At 45.5% G+C, this 20,816-nt stretch overlaps 1 protein-coding gene across 3 annotated transcripts in view; it reads left to right on the forward strand.

Moving 5' to 3' along the window:
• SETD2 (SET domain containing 2, histone lysine methyltransferase) overlaps nt 1–20,816 on the forward strand; it is a 1,465,157-nt gene that overhangs the window by 1,065,045 nt on the left and 379,296 nt on the right. For all 3 annotated transcript variants that reach the window (XM_069645793.1, XM_069645791.1, XM_069645792.1), the window contains one exon: nt 13,168–13,897. In XM_069645793.1, the coding sequence (XP_069501894.1) occupies nt 13,168–13,897 (730 nt within the window). The remainder of the gene's footprint in view (nt 1–13,167; nt 13,898–20,816) is intronic.

Genomic DNA, 20,816 nt, shown 5'->3' on the forward strand with positions numbered 1-20,816 from the left:
ATGTTTTTCAAGATGGCGTCTGAGCCCCCTCTGTAAAAACAGGTCCTGGTCGTCTTTTTTTGCCATTTCTTTATGGAAAGGTCCTTCTAGAGTTTTGCTCTGTGCGCCAAACCAGGTTTGGTCTCTTTGTTCATTCGCCTTTGGTGGGCTTCAGGAGTGAAGACCACCTCTGGTGCCCGAGTGTCTGGGGTGGGCAGGAAGTGAGGGAGGTGCCTGCACTCTTTGGTGATTGGCTGGCTGGCTGGCCGGCAAGGACAGCCCCCCCTGCTGGGTGAGTGACAGGTAGGCTGGAATGGATGGGAGAGAACTGAATAAAAGGCGAGTCTCTTGGCTTGGAAAGCAGAGTCGACCTGTGGAATGAAAGAACCGAAGACGAGCTTGAAGAGGATGGCTGCTGCAACTCCTGGACTGTTGGTTTGCCTGGTGAAGCCCTGCTGCACGTCCGAATCGCCAGGTTCACTTCGACAGAGAAGCCGCTACAAGGACGACTTCTCCTTGAGTTGGTGGGACCAATCAACTCGACAGTAAGCCACCTGGATACCAATCTCGGAGCTGGTTGCATTTTCCTCAGAGTGCTGCAGGAATTCGTATAACCAGGGAAAGGGGCACCAGTTTGTATGCTTTACTCACAGCCACCGGAATCGAAGATTTGCCAAGTGCCAGCTTTTTGACCAGTCCCAGTGCAGTTCAGGAGTCCCCCAACGTCCTCCCTCTTGTCCCCACGGCTGAGCCACAGGAACAGCGAGATCTGCAGGAACAGAAGTCACCAGCTGCATCTTTTTCTTCATTGTAAGGTACTGTGGAAATAATAATGAGAGTACTTACCTCTCGCGGTGAAAGTGCCTGAAACCTTTGCAACTCGCAGGCCTAATCAGCTTGTGATGCAAAATATGATTCTTCTTTTTACAAACTACTTCTGATAACATTTGCAGAGACTTTACCGTTTACTTACCAGAACCGCTTTATCCTATCCAAGACTTTAGCCCATTGACTTTGGCCTATTGAATTGAATTGAATTGAATTGAATTGAATTGAATTGACTCTTCTGGCGAGCATTTGCACTGTCTAAGAATAATTGTAACCTTTCATGTTGTAATAATCTTTGCCTTTTTACACCTCTTGAAAAGTATCCTGAATTAGTTTTGAAGTATATTTGTGTTTTTATTACATTGCCTCCTTCTTATGAATGTTTTATAACTGACAGATAAATTAATAAGTATTTATCAAAGAAACCTTGAGTGTAAGATTTTATTTGAACACTTGTGATTGTAGACCTCTGTGCTCACATTCCCCTCTTGAGATAAGCCTGGATGCTCAGCTATGCTACCAAAACTGTGTAGTACAGATTTATACCAAAGGTTGGTTTTCTTACACCTATAGTCCTAGTTGTGTGTAGTGGTCCCAAAGGGTACTGCATACAAACTTTGCCTAACATCGACCCTAACAGTTGTACCATGACGCTCAGCAGAAAATAACTTGGTAAACTAACTGGACAATATACTTTTTGTGAATAGTGGAACACTTATTCTAGGTACAGTAACATCTTTCTTTTGTGATAACCCACAGTTATACTAAGTGAGTAAAACCTAAGGATGTAATATTCTATTACAGGTGCTTTTGAGATCAGAAAAACAGATTGAGATGAGTAATAACTCTTGTAACTTATTCTAGGATGGCAAACAGTTACCTCAAGATAAGTAAAACCTATAGACTTTTTAAAGGAGCTATCAGCAAATTAAAGGCAGGTATAAACCTCAGACTGTTTTGTGTGGGTCTAAAACAGACTAGGGAAAGCAAAACCCAGTGTTACACTTTATGAATGACTCGAGGTTATCCTAGGTAGGTAAAAACGAATGCAGACTTGTTCTGGACAGGCTAACAGCAAATAAAGAGAAGCAAGACCCACTTGGGAAACTTATACGCCTATTCTCTGAAATAAATAGTGCAGCCAAAAGCATTACTTTTGGCAAAGAGGAACAGCTAATTTATAGGTGAGTAAAATAACCTTACATCTACTTTCTGTTAGAATGGCGAAACAGTTGCTAAGGAAAGAAAGATGTTACATATACTTTTCAGAATAGCAGAACTTTTCTAGGGTGAGTAAAATAACCTTACACATATATTTCAGAATGGCAGAACATTTCTAAGGTAAGTAATCACTTGTGTAGCTGTTCACTCTCCGAGTTAGTTAGCAATCGACTTCCTTCGCAAGTTAATAACTTTTAAACATGTTTCTTTTCTAGGCAAAATGACCAATCCTTGGAAGTCTTTCCCTTATTCTTGGAGCATATCCCAATCTTGGAGCATCATCCCAATCCAAGGAGACTGACAAAGACACTAACCTCATAAACAAAATCTATCAAATCATACAAACCTGGATGGCTACATGCGGTTTGTCTCAACGACTATAAAACTGCGCTCTTAATCATTGGTTCCTCCAACAAACTAAGCAAACTCTCCCACATGTACAAATCCATCCCTATTGATGGTATTAAAATCAACATAGCCAAGGAAGTCTAAACCTTAGGCTTCTATCTAGACTCAGCCCTCAACCTTGAAGAGCAAATAAATGCCACAGCGTCAGCAACAAGTTACATATGCAAATTAATTTCTCCAGCATGGGGTCTGGCATGGATTCACATGCTCATGAATATTCCCCGTCGTCAGGCCGGGAATCCTCGGTATAGAAAAAAAATCTGTATCAGTTTAGTTTCTGATCTGTCTTTCTTAGTAATAACCAATCACTGGTCTCTGGGTCATACTGCCCCCAGCCAATGACTGCCCTCTCCCTAAGCCCCGCCTCTGGTAGCCATCGTCAGATTTTTATCGCACGTTCAAGTGTTGGGAGTCCTAGTGCTGTAGCTCTCGAGCTTTTGCTGCGTTTTCGTGCTTTTTCAGGAGATTTTTCACATTTTTCGGTTAAATAGAGCCTCAAGCTCCACCGTTTCTACATCCGATCAACGGGGATCCGTTTCAAAGTTTTCTATGCCCCTCAAGGGTGAAGTTTTCATCGAGTTACGCTTTTGGAGGATTCCAGAAGTTCCGATGCCTACCCCGGACATGGCACAGGAGAAAGGAAGCACGACGCCCAGGAAGCTGTTCAGGACCAGCCCTGGATGCCAGCTTCAGAATGTTTTCAAGGAGGACGAGCATTCGTTATGCCTCTGTCTCCATGAGGACAAGACGCACACGGAGAAGGACTGCGCATTTGTGGGAACATGTCGGAGCGGACCATGAAGGATCGCCACCTCCGTCTCGCCAACTGGCTGGAAGGGAAGAGGCCGTCGGGCGAGAAGAAGAAAAAAGTCTGAGCGGTCATCGAAGTCCTGTGAGGGCGCCCCGGCGACGGGGGCCCAACAAAAGGCTAAGCACCACGAGTCTGCGGGCACCGGGAGTGCCGAACGGTCGGGCTCCTTGGCTGCCAGGCAGGGGGCATCCTCCCCGGCACCATCAACCACGAGCCAACGCTCTGGCTCGGGTAAGAGGAAGTCCGAGAACCCGGCGAAGCTTCTGGAGAGGCCCCGGTCGATCTCGAAGATTCCGGCAGAGGGGGAGCGAGGCTCGGACCCTCCCGCCAAGGTGAAGGCCCCAGGCATCCAGAAGGTGACGATGGCCTTAATTCACCCTGCTAAGACCTCGATTGAGGATGTCGCCGCACCCCTGGCTCAGCCTGTGGAGGCTACACCAGTGGAGGCGCCCTCAGGACCCAGAGTCTCCCTGCCACCGCGGAGGGAGTCGTCTTTCAGGCTCATTGAGAAGACCCCCACGAAGTCCTCGTTGGAAAAGATGGGGGAGGGGCTGGTGGCCATCGTGGATACAGACATGACCTCTGAAGAAGAGGTCATCGAAGTCGTGGAAGAGGCCCAGCCCATCGGGAGGGATCCCGACGAGGGCGACGAGAGCGACGGTGTCGCCGACAAGGCTCCTCAAGAGCCCTCGCGCCCGTCGTTTCTGGCGCCGCAGGACACTTCGGCGGCCATTTTGTCAGCGATTCAGTCCTTATGCTCGGAGATGAGGACAAGGTTGCCCCTTCCCCCGATGGAGGTACCTGAGCCAGACCCGACGGGGGAACCGGAGCCAGGACCTTCGGAAAGTCCACCGCATAAGAGGACGACGACGCATCCTACGCCACCTCTCCCACCTCTGCGGCCTGCTCTGCCTTCCCCCCTGTCTACCACCCACGGGGATGATACAGGCACGGACACGGCTACGACAGGTACAGATGACGACGGAGGCGACGACCGGACGTGTCCCCCGTCACCCGATGCGCGGGCGTCCCCGCCCGACGAGATTGGATCCTTTCATGCCATGATTTCCAGGGCATCCAAGCTTTTCCAGCTCTGCCCAGAAGAGAAGAAGAAAGAAGGGTTCCTTTACCAACGGCGCGAGGCTAAAAGGAAGACGGTCCTCGCCGTACCGCTTCTTGATGCTATCTGGGATGAGGGGCTCGCCCTCCTCAAGAACCCTGCCACGGTGCCGGCAAAGAGGGACCGGTACGAGAAGAAGTACCGGGTCCCCGACGCTGCCCCCTTGTGCCTTCGGGCACAACCTACCCCGGATTCGGTCGTCTAGGCGGCGGCAAAGAAGAAAGCTGAGGGGGGCATCAGCTTCGACATCAACTTCCCCACCGGACGGCGAGGGCAGGAAGTTGGACACGATGGGACGACGGATCATCTCATCCGCAGCGACGACTATCAAGGCGGCCAACGCCCTGGCTATCGTAGCCCGCTACGACAGGGAGTTATGGTTCAAAATCGCCCCACTGTTAGCCCTTTCGGCGTCCGGAAGGAAGTCTGAGGCCCTTGAAATCCTACAGGAGGGTGAGATTGCTTCGGACCACGCCATCACGGTGGCAAAGGACATCACTGACACCGGTTTTCGTCAGTTGGGCAACAGCGTTTGCTTGAGACGACGAGGATGGCTCAAGGCCACGGATATCCGCCAGGACGTACAAACCAAGGTTTTGGACATGCCCTTCGACGGGAACAACCTGTTTGGGAAGGCGAATGATGAGTCCCTTCAGGCCATCAAGACAGACACAGACTGCCCGGGCAATGGGAGTGCTCCAACGACGACAGCCGTCCTTTCGGAGCTCCGGAGGCAGACAAGGTGCCTCCAAGGGATCCGGCAGTGGCTCCTCCACGTACCGACAAGCGGCAAGATCTTCATCCCAGGAAGCCTACTGGGGACGCGGCAAGTCAGGTGGTGCCCGGTGGGAGGCCGGCTGGCGAGGTTCGTCAGCTTGTGGGAGTCCATCTCCACCGACCGTTGGGTGCTGGACGCCCTGACCCAGGGGCACGCCCTCGAGTTTCCGAAGAAGTGCCCTCGCGTTCCACCCGTGGCCAGGAAGGAAAATCACGTCCCTCAACTACTGTTGGGAAGTAAGGGCGATGCTCAAGAAGGGTGCCATCGAGCTCGTCCCAAAGAGGCTTCGGGGCTCCGGAGTTTACTTAAGGTACTTCCTCGTAAAAAAGAAGACAGGAGGATGGGGCCCTATCCTGGACCTACGACGACTGAAAAAGTACATCAAGGCGCAGAAGTTCCGTATGGTCACCCTCCAGCACGTGCTGGGACAGCTGGAGGAGGGCGATTTCCTGTCGTTGTTGGACTTGCAGGATGCGTACTTCCACATCCCCATTCTAAAAAGACACCGAAAAAAACCCATGCTGGAGAACAACAGTTACAGGTAAGTAACTTGTTCCTCATGCATGTAAACCATTCTTGTCCACTGACAGTTGCATTACGATTGCACGGGCTCTAGTGTTATCGAAACTAGACTACTGCAACGCACTGTATCTAGGCACTAGCAAACACAACACCAATAAATTCTAAACACTGCAAAATAAGGCCCTTTGAACAGCACTAGGCATACCCAAAGGACAGCACATATCTGACCAAAGAGCCGCCGCCAATTGGCTGGCTATCAATGATGGAATCAAACTTAAAACCTTGAATATTACACACAACTGTCTTAACAGCAAAGCACCGGCATACATCACAGATGGATTCACTAAGCATACTTCTGAACGACCCATCAGAAAGGCCCAAGCCAATTGCATTAGAATCCCCAACTTCAATTTGAAAAGAATGGGAGGCTCAAGGTTCCCTGTCCTGGCAGCTCACCTATGGATTTCTATGCCAGACTCCCTCAGAGCCACATCTTCCTCCCACTCCTTTAAAACCAATGTCACCCTCTGGCTACACACTGACTGCTGACGCATTACCACTAACTGACCTGTTTCCACTCACCTTGACACGTGATGTAAAATATGATGTAAAATATACATGTAAATGTAATACTGTTGGTTAATGTAAGATTTATGTAAATGTAAACTAAAAATTGTAAGACATCTATGTAACTGTAAGGCTGCTCAAGCGGCCAGTTGCCGAACGGCCGGGTGCGCTATACAAATAAAAAAATACAATACAATGAGTGTTCTCAGTGGCAGAAGGGGGGGTCACTAGGGTCTAGTGTCCAATTGGCAGGTCAAGATGGGTTCTTAAGTAGCAAAAGACATTGTTCCTAAGGAAGACCGTTAGAACAAGTAAGTGCTTTATTATTAGTTAGTTGAGGGTCCAGGGGCTTCAGAGAAGACACCTTAGGAGGATTCCAGCAGGGGCCTGGTTGCACTGGAAGAGAGGACTCGCAATCACAGAAAACACCCGCAAACTACACAGGAATCACAAGAGACTTGAGATAAGTAAATACCCAAGCCAGCACAGTACCTCAGCACAGAAGATTTTGCAGCAGGAGAACTTCAGGATCTGTAGCCATTGGTTGTTGAATTCCTTCATTAAGAAGGCAGAAGACAGGATACTGGAAGGACTTTTGCAGCAAGGATCACGGCTGGATCTGGCTCTGTGGATTTGACACCTTTTTCAGGAGCACAGAATAAGACAAAATATCGCTGGTTGGATACTCGTTGTTTGCAAGGTCTAGCACTCTAGTGAGGGGACTTTTTGGACTGGAGATCCGGCAGGATGTCAACGAAGTTTCAGCGAGATTAGAAATTCGGAAGATTGTGCACCGCACAATGGCTCGAGGTCCCAGGGTATTGGGGTATTGCAGCCCCGCAAGCTTGCAGCACTTCGTGGGATGGCTCAAAATGCAGGTGGTCTTGACACAAGACTCTGGGACAGGGTCGCCGTTTTTGGAGTGCCCAGGTCCATTGGAAGGAAGGGCTACAGCAGGCTCCGGTTACACAGCAGGCTCTCTAGTCGCTGGAAATTGTCCCAGCCGCGAATTCATCTTCCTCTTCGGTTTTTGATTCCAGTGTTCAACTTCCTCTTCAGCTTCCAGAATCATACTTTTATACCGGCAATCAAAGAGCCATTGAACATTAAAACCTGGGGGGTTAACGGTCCTTTCAGGACAGCCAGCCTTCCTGTTTGAACTGGATTCTCGCAGTCAGGCTAGAAGACAAATGTCTGCAGAGTTTGGACTCCTCCATAGTTTCCTGCGTTCAGACACACTGGAGCATGAGCGGGGAATCCACAGAATTCCTGTCGAAGATAAAAATTAAACACAGGAATTTCCCGCCCTGGAGGTCAGGGAAAGAAACCAAGGACAAGCAACACTGAAATGGTGAAAAAAGACGACCAAGGCCATTTTGGTAAAATCAACACCCATGGGTGCTGTGACCGGGACTGTGGACACAGCCTGTGGTAAAGGTGCACCAAATTAATAAAAAGGTTCACTGCCACCAGCTATTAAAGGTAAGTTTGGCCCTGTAGCATAAATGGTGCATTTAAAATGAGAAAGGGGCTACTCTATCTCCCCCAGCACTCCTCATAAGGTGGGGGGTGCTGGTCTCGGCTAATAAAATGTAAAAGGGATCCAAAGATCCTTTCCTTTCTACCCTTGGGAACTGTAGTGGTCACAAGGGTAGCAGAGAAGGTTAAAAGGGTTGCCCCTAGGGCAACCCAGCAACAATAGGCACTTGTTGCCAAAAAGCTGTCAGAGGATAACTTTTAAGACACTATGGGGAATCTTCATAATGACACCTATAAAAAGAGTAAAAGATTCAGTGAGTGTGGAAAAAGATTCCCACTTACCGAAGTAGAAGGAAAAATGTTACTTGTCCAGCAAAAGGTTCTAGGGTTGACACTGGTCAGTAAGATTTATCATTGATATGAACATCTTACCCAACATCCTTCAAACCCTTTGCAACACCGTGAAGCGACCACTGCTGTCCGGGCCCTGGTTTCTGCGACATAGGTACTCTGAAGAGGACTCCTTCCCTTTGACTGGTGGCAACAACCAGTCCCTAGACTAACTCCAATCTGAGGCATCTCCAGACTTGATGTCTTCTCGGAGCTGCAGAACTCCAATACCAGGAGACCTGCGACCCAATTAAAGTGCCTTGTCTTTGCAGAGCCCCAAGTGAACCTCCTGAGACACAATCCGACAGGTCCAAATACCCTCAGCAGACTGCTGGACTCCAGGAAGTGAAGAAGATTGACCAGGCAAATCGTGTCCTTTGTTGGTGCTGAAGAAAATGCGCCAAAGCCGCAGATTGTCCTGCAGAGCTGAAGAAATCTGTGCCAGAGGCCCTGTCCCAAGACTGCTGCTGAAAGATCCTGTCCATTGTCCTGCCTTTTGTCATCAAAACAAGGAATCCGGAGGTCGGGTCCAGCACTGCCACATTGAGGAGAATCCTGCTACGAACATTTCTTGAAACCTAAGGTACCATGGGGAAAAAGCTATTGCTTATCTTGATCCGTAAAGTTGCTCGAGAGCATTGGAGTACACATAGAGGTGCCCAGGGTACCCCCTTCTTACCTCTGACCCAAGCTGCTGCTTGTGTCTCTTTAGGGAGTCCTTTCACAGGGACTCCAACGTTGGTTTATCTTCCTAGATTTTAAGACTAGAGACTACCCACATGAACCTTTCATATTCTGCTGCTTTACAAGACTTTGAGCCGCTCCGATCTGCCTTGGTAGGGTTGCGTTTTGGACTTTAAAAACGTTGCTGTGCGAAGAAACTTACTCTATAACCTTAAGCTCTGCTAGTATTTGCCTAACCAACAGTTTTCTTTCTGAAAAGACTTATCGAATATGGTTTTACTAACTAAATGTGATTACTGTTTTTCTCGAGTGCAGGGGAAGAAACGATAATACAGTGTAACGGTCATTGGTGTCAAACGTTTTAACCATTGTAACCATGAGCAACTACAGACTAAACAGTGGCCTTTGAAAAGTATTTACAAGTATTTGTTTGTTTTGGTTAATTGTAAGAAGTATTTTAAAGCATATCTTGTGTGGATATAATATATATTTTAATATACATGTATGTGTAAGTGTCTGTTTGAATTGCGTTACTAAAAAAGTCCAAGTAGACCAGGTAAAACAACCTGACCACGTAGCCGCTCTCCGTATATTGTCCCAACTAAAGGGTAATGTAATTCATAAGAATGGTACTGTTATCAGTATTAAAAATTCCTTTTGTAGAAGTATATTTTGGTAACGTAGAATGAATCACTGGTCTGAATCAAGGTTTCATTTATTTTTAAAGCAAAAAAGGATTGAAAGTGATGACTAATATAATCTTAGTCGGTATGCGGCTACCATCTCACATAGTTGTAATCAACCAATAGTGCCAATGCATTTCGGAGCATAACGCTCCTTCATCAGGGCAAGTCTCTGATTGCATCATGTAACATAATAAAACGAGGTATTGATAAAATCACATAATTAACAAAACGGGGAAACATTGAATTTAGTAACATATATCACATTTGTGTATGAATAAATTCAAAATTAAGGACATAATCATCAAAATGTAATCATAAAAATATATAATGTGTCACATACCCGAACAGGTTTGATTGCAGGTTGCAATAGTGAGATGGTGGAAAAAGAGATGGGAAAAAAAGGCAAAATAAGTGAAATGAATGGAGGGTTAACCAAATGATAAATCTATGAACTGTAAGGAGGAGAGTTTGAAGTTACCTACAGAGATCGGGGTAGCCAGTGGTAAGAAAAGGGACAAATGTCCGGTTCACGAAGGATCGGCAGTCACTGGACTCAATTCGATCAGACGAGAATCTGAAAATATAACAGTGTATCAGGAGGATAACCAAAGCGTTACATAGGAATGTCAGATGGACGGGTAGTGATGTGCTTACCTGCGCTTGCGAGGTTGCAAGTGCACAGAGGATAGAAACGCGAGTGGCAGTATGGCGCCGGTTCGCATCGCCAGTTTACAGCGTTACCTAGGGAACTGTAACTTAAATAGACACGTGACATCGCCAGTTTACAGCGTTACCTAGGGGACTGTAACTTAGACACGTGACAGTAGATCGTGACGTATCAGTCAAGTAAAAATCGCGGTATAGATAGTGTGTTGTATTGTGAAATTAAGGAGCCTTTAAAAAACAAACAAACTAATTTTAAGTGTTAATGAGTGTGAATCAGCTATTGTGGAACATAGAGAAATCAACATTAGAAGTAATCAATAAACATAGAAAACATACTATGTATACAGAAAAAAAGTAATGTAGAAATAAATAGAACAAAGTAAAATGACACAATAATGTGTGCACAAGAAGCTTATAAATGTCAGAAGCAGTTATAGTGTTGCACAGATGTATAAAGGCTATAATATTTCTATGGACACTGGTCCCAGTAGGTAGCAACAACAGTGCTACCTTGGGTCCCAAACCGAAGTTCGGGAGAGGGGAAGAGTATCCAGGAAATAATCCATAAAAATTAAATAGATAAGTATGTTTAATATGAAGAGACAAATAGTGTGGAATGAACATCGGTCTTGTATACGCAACAGTAACTTTAATTCATCCGTGGCACGCCATTGGCGGGATGAAAACCACAATTTGAACCAAATCAGGTTCCTGATCCTGGAAGTAATAAAGAAAACCAATCCACATGAGGATTTGGGCCTGCAACTCAACCAAAGGGAAACCTTTTGGATAGACAGACTCGGTAGCCTTTATCCACATGGCCTCAATGAAGAGATTAATTATCACTGTTACATCCAAGTTGTTATGGTCATATGGTTTATTATTTTGTGGCGAAACACTATGTCTCTTCATATTAAGTATTTTTGACTTTTTGTGCATTGCAACCTTGACCATGTTGGGTATGGGTTGCTTCAATATATTTGAGGGTATTTATGTCGTTCCATATTATTTGCTAAACATACTTATCTATTTAATTTTTATGGATTATTTCCTGGATACTCTTCCCCTCTCCCGAACTTCGGTTTGGGACCCAAGGTAGCACGGTTGTTGCTACCTACTGGGACCAGTGTCCATAGAAATATTATAGCCTTTATACATCTGTGCAACACTATAACTGCTTCTGACATTTATAAGCTTCTTGTGCACACATTATTGTGTCATTTTACTTTGTTCTATTTATTTCTACATTACTTTTTTCTGTGTACATAGTATGTTTTTTATGTTTATTGATTACTTCTAATGTTGATTCCTCTATGTTCCACAATAGCTGATTCACACTCATTAACACTTAAAATTAGTTTGTTTGTTTTTTAAAGGCTCCTTAATTTCACAATACAACACACTATCTATACCGCGATTTTTACTTGACTGATACGTCACGATCTACTGTCACGTGTCTAAGTTACAGTCCCCTAGGTAACGCTGTAAACTGGCGATGTCACGTGTCTATTTAAGTAACCGTTCCCTAGGTAACGCTGTTAACTGGCGATGCGAACCGGCGCCATACTGCCACTCGCGTTTCTATCCTCTGTGCACTTGCAACCTCGCAAGCGCAGGTAAGCACATCACTACCCGTCCATCTGACATTCCTATGTAACGCTTTGGTTATCCTCCTGATACACTGTTATATTTTCAGATTCTCGTCTGATCGAATTGAGTCCAGTGACTGCCGATCCTTCGTGAACCGGACATTTGTCCCTTTTCTTACCACTGGCTACCCCGATCTCTGTAGGTAACTTCAAACTCTCCTCCTTACAGTTCATAGATTTATCATTTGGTTAACCCTCCATTCATTTCACTTATTTTGCCTTTTTTTCCATCTCTTTTTCCACCATCTCACTATTGCAACCTGCAATCAAACCTGTTCGGGTATGTGACACATTATATATTTTTATGATTACATTTTGATGATTGTCCTTAATTTTGAATTTATTCATACACAAATGTGATATATGTTACTAAATTCAATGTTTCCCCGTTTTGTTAATTATGTGATTTTATCAATACCTCGTTTTATTATGTTACATGATGCAATCAGAGACTTGCCCTGATGAAGGAGCGTTATGCTCCGAAATGCATTGGCACTATTGGTTGATTACAACTATGTGAGATGGTAGCCGCATACCGACTAAGATTATATTAGTCATCACTTTCAATCCTTTTTTGCTTTAAAAATAAATGAAACCTTGATTCAGACCAGTGATTCATTCTACGTTACCAAAATATACTTCTACAAAAGGAATTTTTAATACTGATAACAGTACCATCCTTGTGAATTACATTACCCTTTAGTTGGGACAATATACGGAGAGCGGCTATGTGGTCAGGTTGTTTTACCTGGCCTACTTGGACTTTTTTGCTATACGAGTCAGGGTGTCTCCAGACTCATCGCAGCCAGCTCCTGTGAATCTTTTTCTAAATCTTCCTCCCGTATTCTAACGTGTATGAAGAAAGATTCTAAGAAATACTAATTTACACAAAGTGGTGCCCACTTATTTTTCCTCATGAATTGCATTACTAACCAGGTTCAGTGTACTTACCAACAGCTCACATCTTCCTCTGATGATGAGCCTGACTGCTTTGTCCCTCTACCAAGGTTCCATGAGTAGTACAGACTGATACTAAGAGTTGGGGATCTAAAAACCATTGGGATAGTTTTATAAAGTCTTACCTCACAGTGGACTTTAGGAAAACTCACCTAATACTATGTGCTTGGAGTACAGTCGTGACTATGGTGAGTAACATTTTTTAATGATTCTGTATATACAGTTGTAGCAGCACAGCCATTCTGCAATTTGTGGTAAGGAATCTTCGTCGAAGATTATTGGTAGTTCATAAATATATATTGTATCCTTGATCCTTTTGAAGGATGTACTTCTAATCTCTGTGCACTCCTATACTGGCATTTGTCTGTATTTCATCCTATTGAGAAAAATGGAAAAATAACAGTGCCCGATTCTTTTTGTAGATACGATACACCCACTTCTTCCAAGAAGAAAGTGCGACTCAAGGACCGTAACAAACTATCAACTGAGGAACGTAGGAAGTTGTTTGAGCAAGAAGTGGCTCAGAAAGAAGCTCAGAAACAGCAGCAACAGCAAATGCAGAATGTTGAAATTAGCTCACCTGTTCAATATGAAACACTTGGCTTCAGTAATCCACATCAAAGTTTTATTGGTTACCCCGCTGGATATCCCATACAGTCTTACGTTGATCCTTGCAACCCAAATGTTGGGAAAGTACTCTTACCCACTCCACCTAGAGATCCCATGATGTCTCCTGCAAGTTATGAGCACTCGCAGGCCACAGGGGCACATTCATTGGAGTCAGCGGTAAACTCTCCAATTGCAATCCCGGTAGTGCCACATGCAGCATCCACCATGGATATGGATATGGATATGGACATGGACATGGACATGGACATAGCAGAAGAGGAGTACATAGAGCAAACTGAGCCTGAGGTATCCTCAGAAATTAACATACCCGTCTTACCTGTGCCTACTGAGAGCCCTGTGAATTCACAAAGCTATTCCACATGGGAACCCAGTCCACAGACAGCAGAAGTGCAGCAGGAGCAACCTCCTCAACAGTATTCTCCCGTGGACTCACAGGCAGCCATGTATTACCAGAACCAGGCATGCCAGGCTCTTTACAGCATGCCATCCCTTTTTGCACAAACAGCTCAGCCAATAGTACAGGTAAGGTATCACTATCTATTTGAAGATGTTTACTGTTTACAGTATTTTAAGTTACTGTAAAGTTATAAGGCATATGTTGATGCTATACAGCATAGAAATATAGTAGAAAGTACAAATATTGATCAAGGAAATTACTACTTCAACATTTATAATTTTGGGCTGTACAAAATAATTAAATACATTTTGCTTAAATGGGTTGCTTTTCTGCTGCAGATTCCTCATCTGATAGATATCCCATCCAGCTTTGCTGCTTTGAATTTTTTTCTAACCGGGTGTGTAGTGGACCTCGACTCGGCCGTCCATTCGTCTTGCCCGGTACTCGATTGTGGACTCCGGACATGACTTCAGGCGTCGTATATGAACTCCATCACTCGGCCCCATACGTCAGTCCCTGCTTGGAAACATGGTCTCGTCTTCGACTTATTCGACGTTTTCATCAGAAATCTTTAGATTGTTTTTAAGTTCCTCGACGTGAGATGTCTGTAGTCGGATTCCAGGTTTCAAGGGGTGTACAGATTGTCACACCCAGATGTCCGTCACTGACCCGCACGAGTTCTGCCTCTGGTGACTCGTCACGGGACGGAAGGGTGTGTGTCAAAATGCAGCCGAAATACTTGCGCTGTCGGGCTGCTGATCTAGCGCTGGGTCGACTGCCCTCAAAATCTCTGGCACAGTCGACGGTTCGGTTTTCAGAGGCTGAAACCGAGTGGCATACCCCCGAGAAAGAACATTGGCAAAAGAAGAAATGTTCCCACTCGAGGAGCCATTCTTCCTTGTCCCATTAGAAGAGGCGTCACCGCCATCGTCTGGATTCTGGTTCATCGATTGAAAGAGGCAAGCTGTCCTCATGGCCTACCAGTCACCAGGAGTGGGAGGAGTTCAGAACCTCCATGCTCGAAATGTTCAAGAATGATGAGGAGAATTCTCAGAAATGTGTTAATTCCCTTCTACCTTTAGAGAGACCCAGACTTTTAATTTCTAACCTGGAGAGAGTGAGCCCTTTTTCTCACTCATGTATTTTTATTGTGATTTGGACTCTGAGTTTCTTTCAACTTTGGAGTCTGACAAACTCCATAGGCATCATCTTTACATTGTGACACACAGCACCTACAGTGCAGTGACACAGGGAAGTCCCTTAGATTTTCCGAAGGTTTAATTACTTTCTTTTGGTGAAACTACTGTTTCCAAGAGCAGTGAAGTGAAATTGGCTTTACTTATATTTTGTAACTTTCTAAACCCAGCACACTATTTTACCATAGTGCTTGGGGGGGGGGCAGGAGGAGGGTTACTTGGTACTATCCCCTTTGTCTAGTATCTCATGTAACATTTTTATGTTACCCTTTCTACAGTTAATGGCTGGTGCCAGTGGCTTACTTTGTACTATCATTGTGTGTTTTTACCGCGCTGCGTTCGCAACCACAGTAAGGCACCCATGGGTGCCCATTTCATCAAAATGGCCCGGTCTTCTTTTTTTCACAATTTCTTGTTGGAAAGGTCCTTCTTGAGACTCTGCGTGCCAAACCAGATTTGGTCCCTTTGTTTGTTTGGTCTTTGGCAGGATTCACAAGTGAAGCCCGCCTCTGGCTTCACTATATCTGGCAGGGGCAGGAAGTGAGGGAGGTGCCCTAAACTCCCAATGCTTAATCCCCCTGTTTGTTTATTTGGTAATGCGCACCAAACCCTTGGTTAGCCGGGCGCAACAGTGTACAAGAAATCTTAATCTTATTACAGTATTTGGCATGAATATATAACACACCTAGGCAAATAATATATACAAACATATGTACAAGTACAGGGCATATCTTAGAGGTATCCAAAGCACTCTAGCAAGTTACCTGAACAGACAAATATATAATCAGGTTTATAAGTCAGACTCATAAATCTAAGTATCATATATGGGCTAGGTAGGTAGCCAAAGGTGATTGGCTGGATAGCTGGCTGTCCGGCAAGGACAGCCACCCTCCTATGTGACTGACAGTTAGGCTGGAATGAATGGGAGAAACCTGCATAAAAGGTGAGGCTTTTTGGCTTGGAAGGCAGTCGACCACTGGACGAAGGAATCCGAAGAAGAACTTGGAAGTGACGCCTGCTGCAACTCCTGGACTGTTGGTTTGCCCAGTGAAGCCCTGCTGCTGTGCTGAAGCTCTGAATTCACCTCGATTTGAGAAGCCCTGCAAGGACGACTTTTCCCTTTTGAGTTGGTGGGACCAATCGACTCCAAAGTAAGCTCGTCTGGACATCCTCTCGGAGCTGGCTGTACTTCCACTGCTGCTGCAGTAACCAAAGTGCCAGGGAGAGGAACACAGATTGTGTGCGTTGCTTTTAAGTCGGACCCAAGCGCCAGGAAGATCCTCCGGACTTCCCTGAAGCAGGACTGACAAAGCCTGAGCCACCTCAACAGAGTGCTGGACCCCAGATGCGAGGAAAATCCAGAGTGGTATCCGAGAACCGCGGTGTTGCTATTTGCTGTCAGACAAGAGGAGCTGAAACACAGAAGGACCGCTGAATTAAAGATTGCCCATTGCTGCCGCTGAACGTCCCATTGCAGAGCAGGAGTCCCCAGACGTCCGCCCTCTTGTCCCCACTACTGAGGCTCAGGAACAGGATCTGCATAGCTGTACAGGAACAGAAGCCAGCTGGAACCATTTCCGCTAAACCAGAGGTACTGTAAAGTCCAAGAACTTAACTCTTGTTGTGTATCCTTGCTTGCTCTCAGTGGAGACCTGTCGTGGTTACCTTGCAGAGATGCTATAGCTTTGGCCCTCAAAAGCCTCCCAGCTTGTGGCCCTTCAAGTGTTCTATTTTCTACAAACATTTCTAAAAACATTGTGCAAGACTTTTTACCTACCTGCAAAGAAGATCTTCAGCTCCCCTAGACATTGTGCAATTAACATTGGCTGTCCTGGCTCCGTGAGACTCTTCTTACCTTTTGACTCTCTACTTTCTTTTCCCCAGGAAAGGGTTGAATTTATTTCACATTGGAAATTTTTAAAAGTACTTGCCTGTTTTATAAATTATTTGCTAACCTTTGTTTTATTCCCCCCAACTAACCTTTCCACCAAACTCAGTATTGCTCTAAATGTACCAGTGATAAATAAATGTCCACAGTGTCCTAGCTATTTAAGTCACCAGAGGGTGTAGGAAGTGTCAGTTTGCCATCCCCAATGGGTATCATCTGATTTAGAGAAAGTGTGTTTTGAAGTGTATTATAAGTGTTACATATATTACTCCCTTCTGAAGAAGGCTTATACAACTGACTGTGAAATAAATTGTTTTATCAAGAAACTTAGAGTGTAAGAGTTTATTTGCATAACTGTTACTGTGAAACTTTGCACAACATTACTGATCACATTGACCCCTCTTGAGATAAGCCTGTCTTATCCACACTCAGCCACACTACCAACCTGTTAGTTCAGACATATAGCAAAGGTTGGGTCCCTATTGCCAGGAGGTCAGGTTTATTGTAGTGCACCCAAAGGGTACTGCATACAATATTGCCTAACAAAGAAGCATGCTGCTCTAAGCGCGGGTAACCACGCAAGCATCAGGCCTCGAAGGCAAGAGCGGTGCTTTGCGTTCGACTCCTCACATGCCCCAGTGCCGTCACCATCTGCGTTGATGAATCCTTCGACATTGAAGGAGGCGTCAAACTCTATGCCTGTTCTGTCCCGTGCTTTTCAAGGTGCTAGTGCTTCGACATCACCATCGACACCTAGGGTCACGCTGTCGGCGAAGGGCAAGCAGTTTTCACCGACACTAGTAGCTAAATCCTTTACCCCGCTCCCCAATATGATTTTTTTCGGCACTATGTTGAGCATTTTCAGCACCGTTGACACAGGAGGTCAAGGGGACGTCAACCCAGTTTTCATGGGCATAGGTGGTATTGAATATTTTGAAGATGATGGCCAGCTGCTGGAGGTAGCTCAGGGCCCCTCCATGAGCCCATTGGTTTGTACAGGGGTACGACCTAACTAATATTTAGCCGAAGGTCCAGTTACGGAGCGCAACATGCCTCTAAACCTTGAAATTGCTGACCCTGTGACCTCTGTGGCAGCACCCTTGTTCAATTCACCCAGTCAGTTCCACCATGTCTGGGAAGTATAGAACGGCCAGAGGGGATCCGTCATTCCTCTCCTCCTTCTCCCCAAACGGTGCGCTAGGGGATGCGTTTCTGGTGGACTGGAGCTTCCCTCTCCACTATGCTTTCCCTCCGATTACCATCATTCCTCGAGTTCTCGGGAGGCTCGAGGTTCCAAATATCCATGATCTTGATCCCACCAGACTGGAGTAGGAGGACCTGGTACTCTGACCTTCTGGATCTTGCTATTTGGCCACCTCTCCGGTTGCCTCCCCGGCCAGATCTCCTAACGCAGTTGGAAGGTCGGATGCGTCACCTGAACCTACATGCGTGCCTCTTGAGGATGAGGTATTATGACTGGGACCACTCGGAGGAGGTTCTTGAGGGGTTGCAGGCCGCACGCAGACCATCTACAAGATCGTTGTATGAGTGCAGGTGGAGATGATGTGGGGCGTGGTGCAGGGAACGCAGAACTGACCCCATCTCTTGCCCCACTGTTGGGTAAGAATTGGTGCAGTCGCACTGTGTGAGACTACACAAGACTTATCTGCTTGGTATTAGGTAACCCACCTTTTGTGACACTGCATTGAAGATGCTGTGTGTCATCATACAAAAAGTAGATGCCTATGGATTTTGTCAGACTCCAAAAACAAAGGAGAAACATAATTAAAATCGAGTCAAAACACATGAGAGAGTGAGAAAAAAGGCTCACTCACTCCAGGGTTAAAATTAGTCCTTAAGTCCAGCAAAAGAGCTGAGGATCTCTAAGGTTGAAGGGAATTGGCACAGAAATGAGAATTCTCCCTAACAGTTGTTCCCGCCTAGAATGGCGGGGGAAGACCTCAAACAGCAAGCACAAAAGAAATGGGGGAAAAAAAGAGCCTGCCATTTTAGAAAAATTGGGCCCCTTCTTTGTATTACCGAGGCTGTATCAAGCCTGCAAGTAATAGACTAAAAAGTCATAAAAGTAGTTACACTGCCACGAGCCATTTAAGGAAACTTGCAGTTTTAGCAAAATGTTACGAGGTTAGTAAGAAAGGGGATACTGTGTATCCCTTCAGCACACCACATAAGGTTGTGGCGTGCTGGCTCACTATGTAAAATGTAAATGGGGAGGAAAATCCGTCTTTACTACTTGAGAACTGTAATTTACCCAAGTACATGAAAGAGAAATTAACATGGTTGCCCATAGGGGCAACCCAGACTAAGCCCAAACGTTGTAGGAAACTATAACTTCAACCATTCACTATGGAGAGACATAAACAGGTCACCTATAAAAAGAATAAACGACTAGGTGAGAGGTGAAAAAGATTCCCCTTCACCTAGGGACAAGGTCAAATAGTTAGTTCTGGTGTTGACACAGGGCAGGAAGATTTATAATTGATATGAAAATCTTACCTAACAGCTGGAGACATCGTCTTATGTGGAATAGCAACAGGCTCAGCCGTAGATACATGCCCATGCCAAATTTAGGGCACTACTGGACACGGTGGTCGACACACGGGCTAAATTCTGCAGCAGTTCTGGTCCAGGGATACAACCTAACTGACATCTTGTACGAGGGTCCAGCTACTGAACGCCACATGCGACTGAACCCGGCTATCACTGATCCTGTTGCCTACTTGTGGCAGCCCTCCTGCTCCATACACCCGGTCAGCTCCACTGACTGGGAAATGCAGGCCGGCAAAAGGAGACGCGCCATGTTGTCTTCTCACTCTTCTCCGGAATATCTTGTCGTGCAAGCAGCCACGTGACCACCAGGGCAGCTTCCTCCACGCCACCTTGAACCTGCCTCCTGACAGGGAGGCACTTTATAGGATATGGAAATCAGTTACCCCTCCCTTGCACTTTCACATTTTTTGTGATGGTCCTCACCGATCTCGGGGGTTAGTCATACCAACATAATAGACCAAGAGATTATTCTATAAAACGATTCATTCTTTAATTATTTACCATTGTTTAAAAACAAAATGTTCTTTGTATCTCGCAGACATAAAACATGTTAGACAAACACTTCAACAATACTCAAATGTAGACATCCTAAAACCTTTGCAGTATGTGGTGTTAGTACTCTGTGACTTTGAAAAAGTATCCATTACACCGTTTCTGACAAATCAGTTCAGACAGCTTATTACAATGCTTTTTATCAAGGAAAAACAGAAAAACCCTGTCCACATCTACCCTCTGTGTTTCCGTTACGGAAACAAAATGACATAGAAATGCACTTATCGCACAAATGGCCTTATATGAATATTACGCAGGAAGCAATATATTGTAGATATGGGACAATGACTGGAGTGTTATAGTGTCCTTTTAGAAAAACAGGGAACTAGGTATGTTCTAGTCTATTTGGGAGGGCAAGAGACTGGTTGCAATGGCGAGAAAGGTCTTCACATCTGGCAGCATTTCCATTAAAGCAACAAACGTAGTTTATGGGCTTGCCAAGTATTCTTTTGGCCTCTGGAAGGCGGTAGAGCAACCAACACAGTACATCCCCAAACAGGAGCTGTGATTAGGTTTCATACAGCTGTTGGAAGATGGGAAGGAAGTGGCCAGGCAGTCGCTGCAAACGGGCCTTGATGTGGCCAACTGCATGGGTCGTTCAATTTGATCGGCTGTGGCACTGAGAAGACAGGCCTATCTTCGCTCTTCAGGCTTTTCGCCAAACTTCCATAATAAGTTATTGGACATGCCCTTTGAGAGTGAATTTCTTTTCGGTTAGAAGGCAGATGACTTCCTAGTGAAATTGATGTTTGTTGGCACTGAAGATCGTCACGGTGAGGGCCATCAAGTCGCTGCTCGGTATGATGTTGTCGTGCATATACCTGATTCGGCTATGCA

The sequence above is a fragment of the Ambystoma mexicanum genome, chromosome 2p, assembly GCF_040938575.1.
Source record: "Ambystoma mexicanum isolate Mex_15411 chromosome 2p, UKY_AmexF1_1, whole genome shotgun sequence".
In the NCBI taxonomy this organism is placed as follows: domain Eukaryota; kingdom Metazoa; phylum Chordata; class Amphibia; order Caudata; family Ambystomatidae; genus Ambystoma; species Ambystoma mexicanum.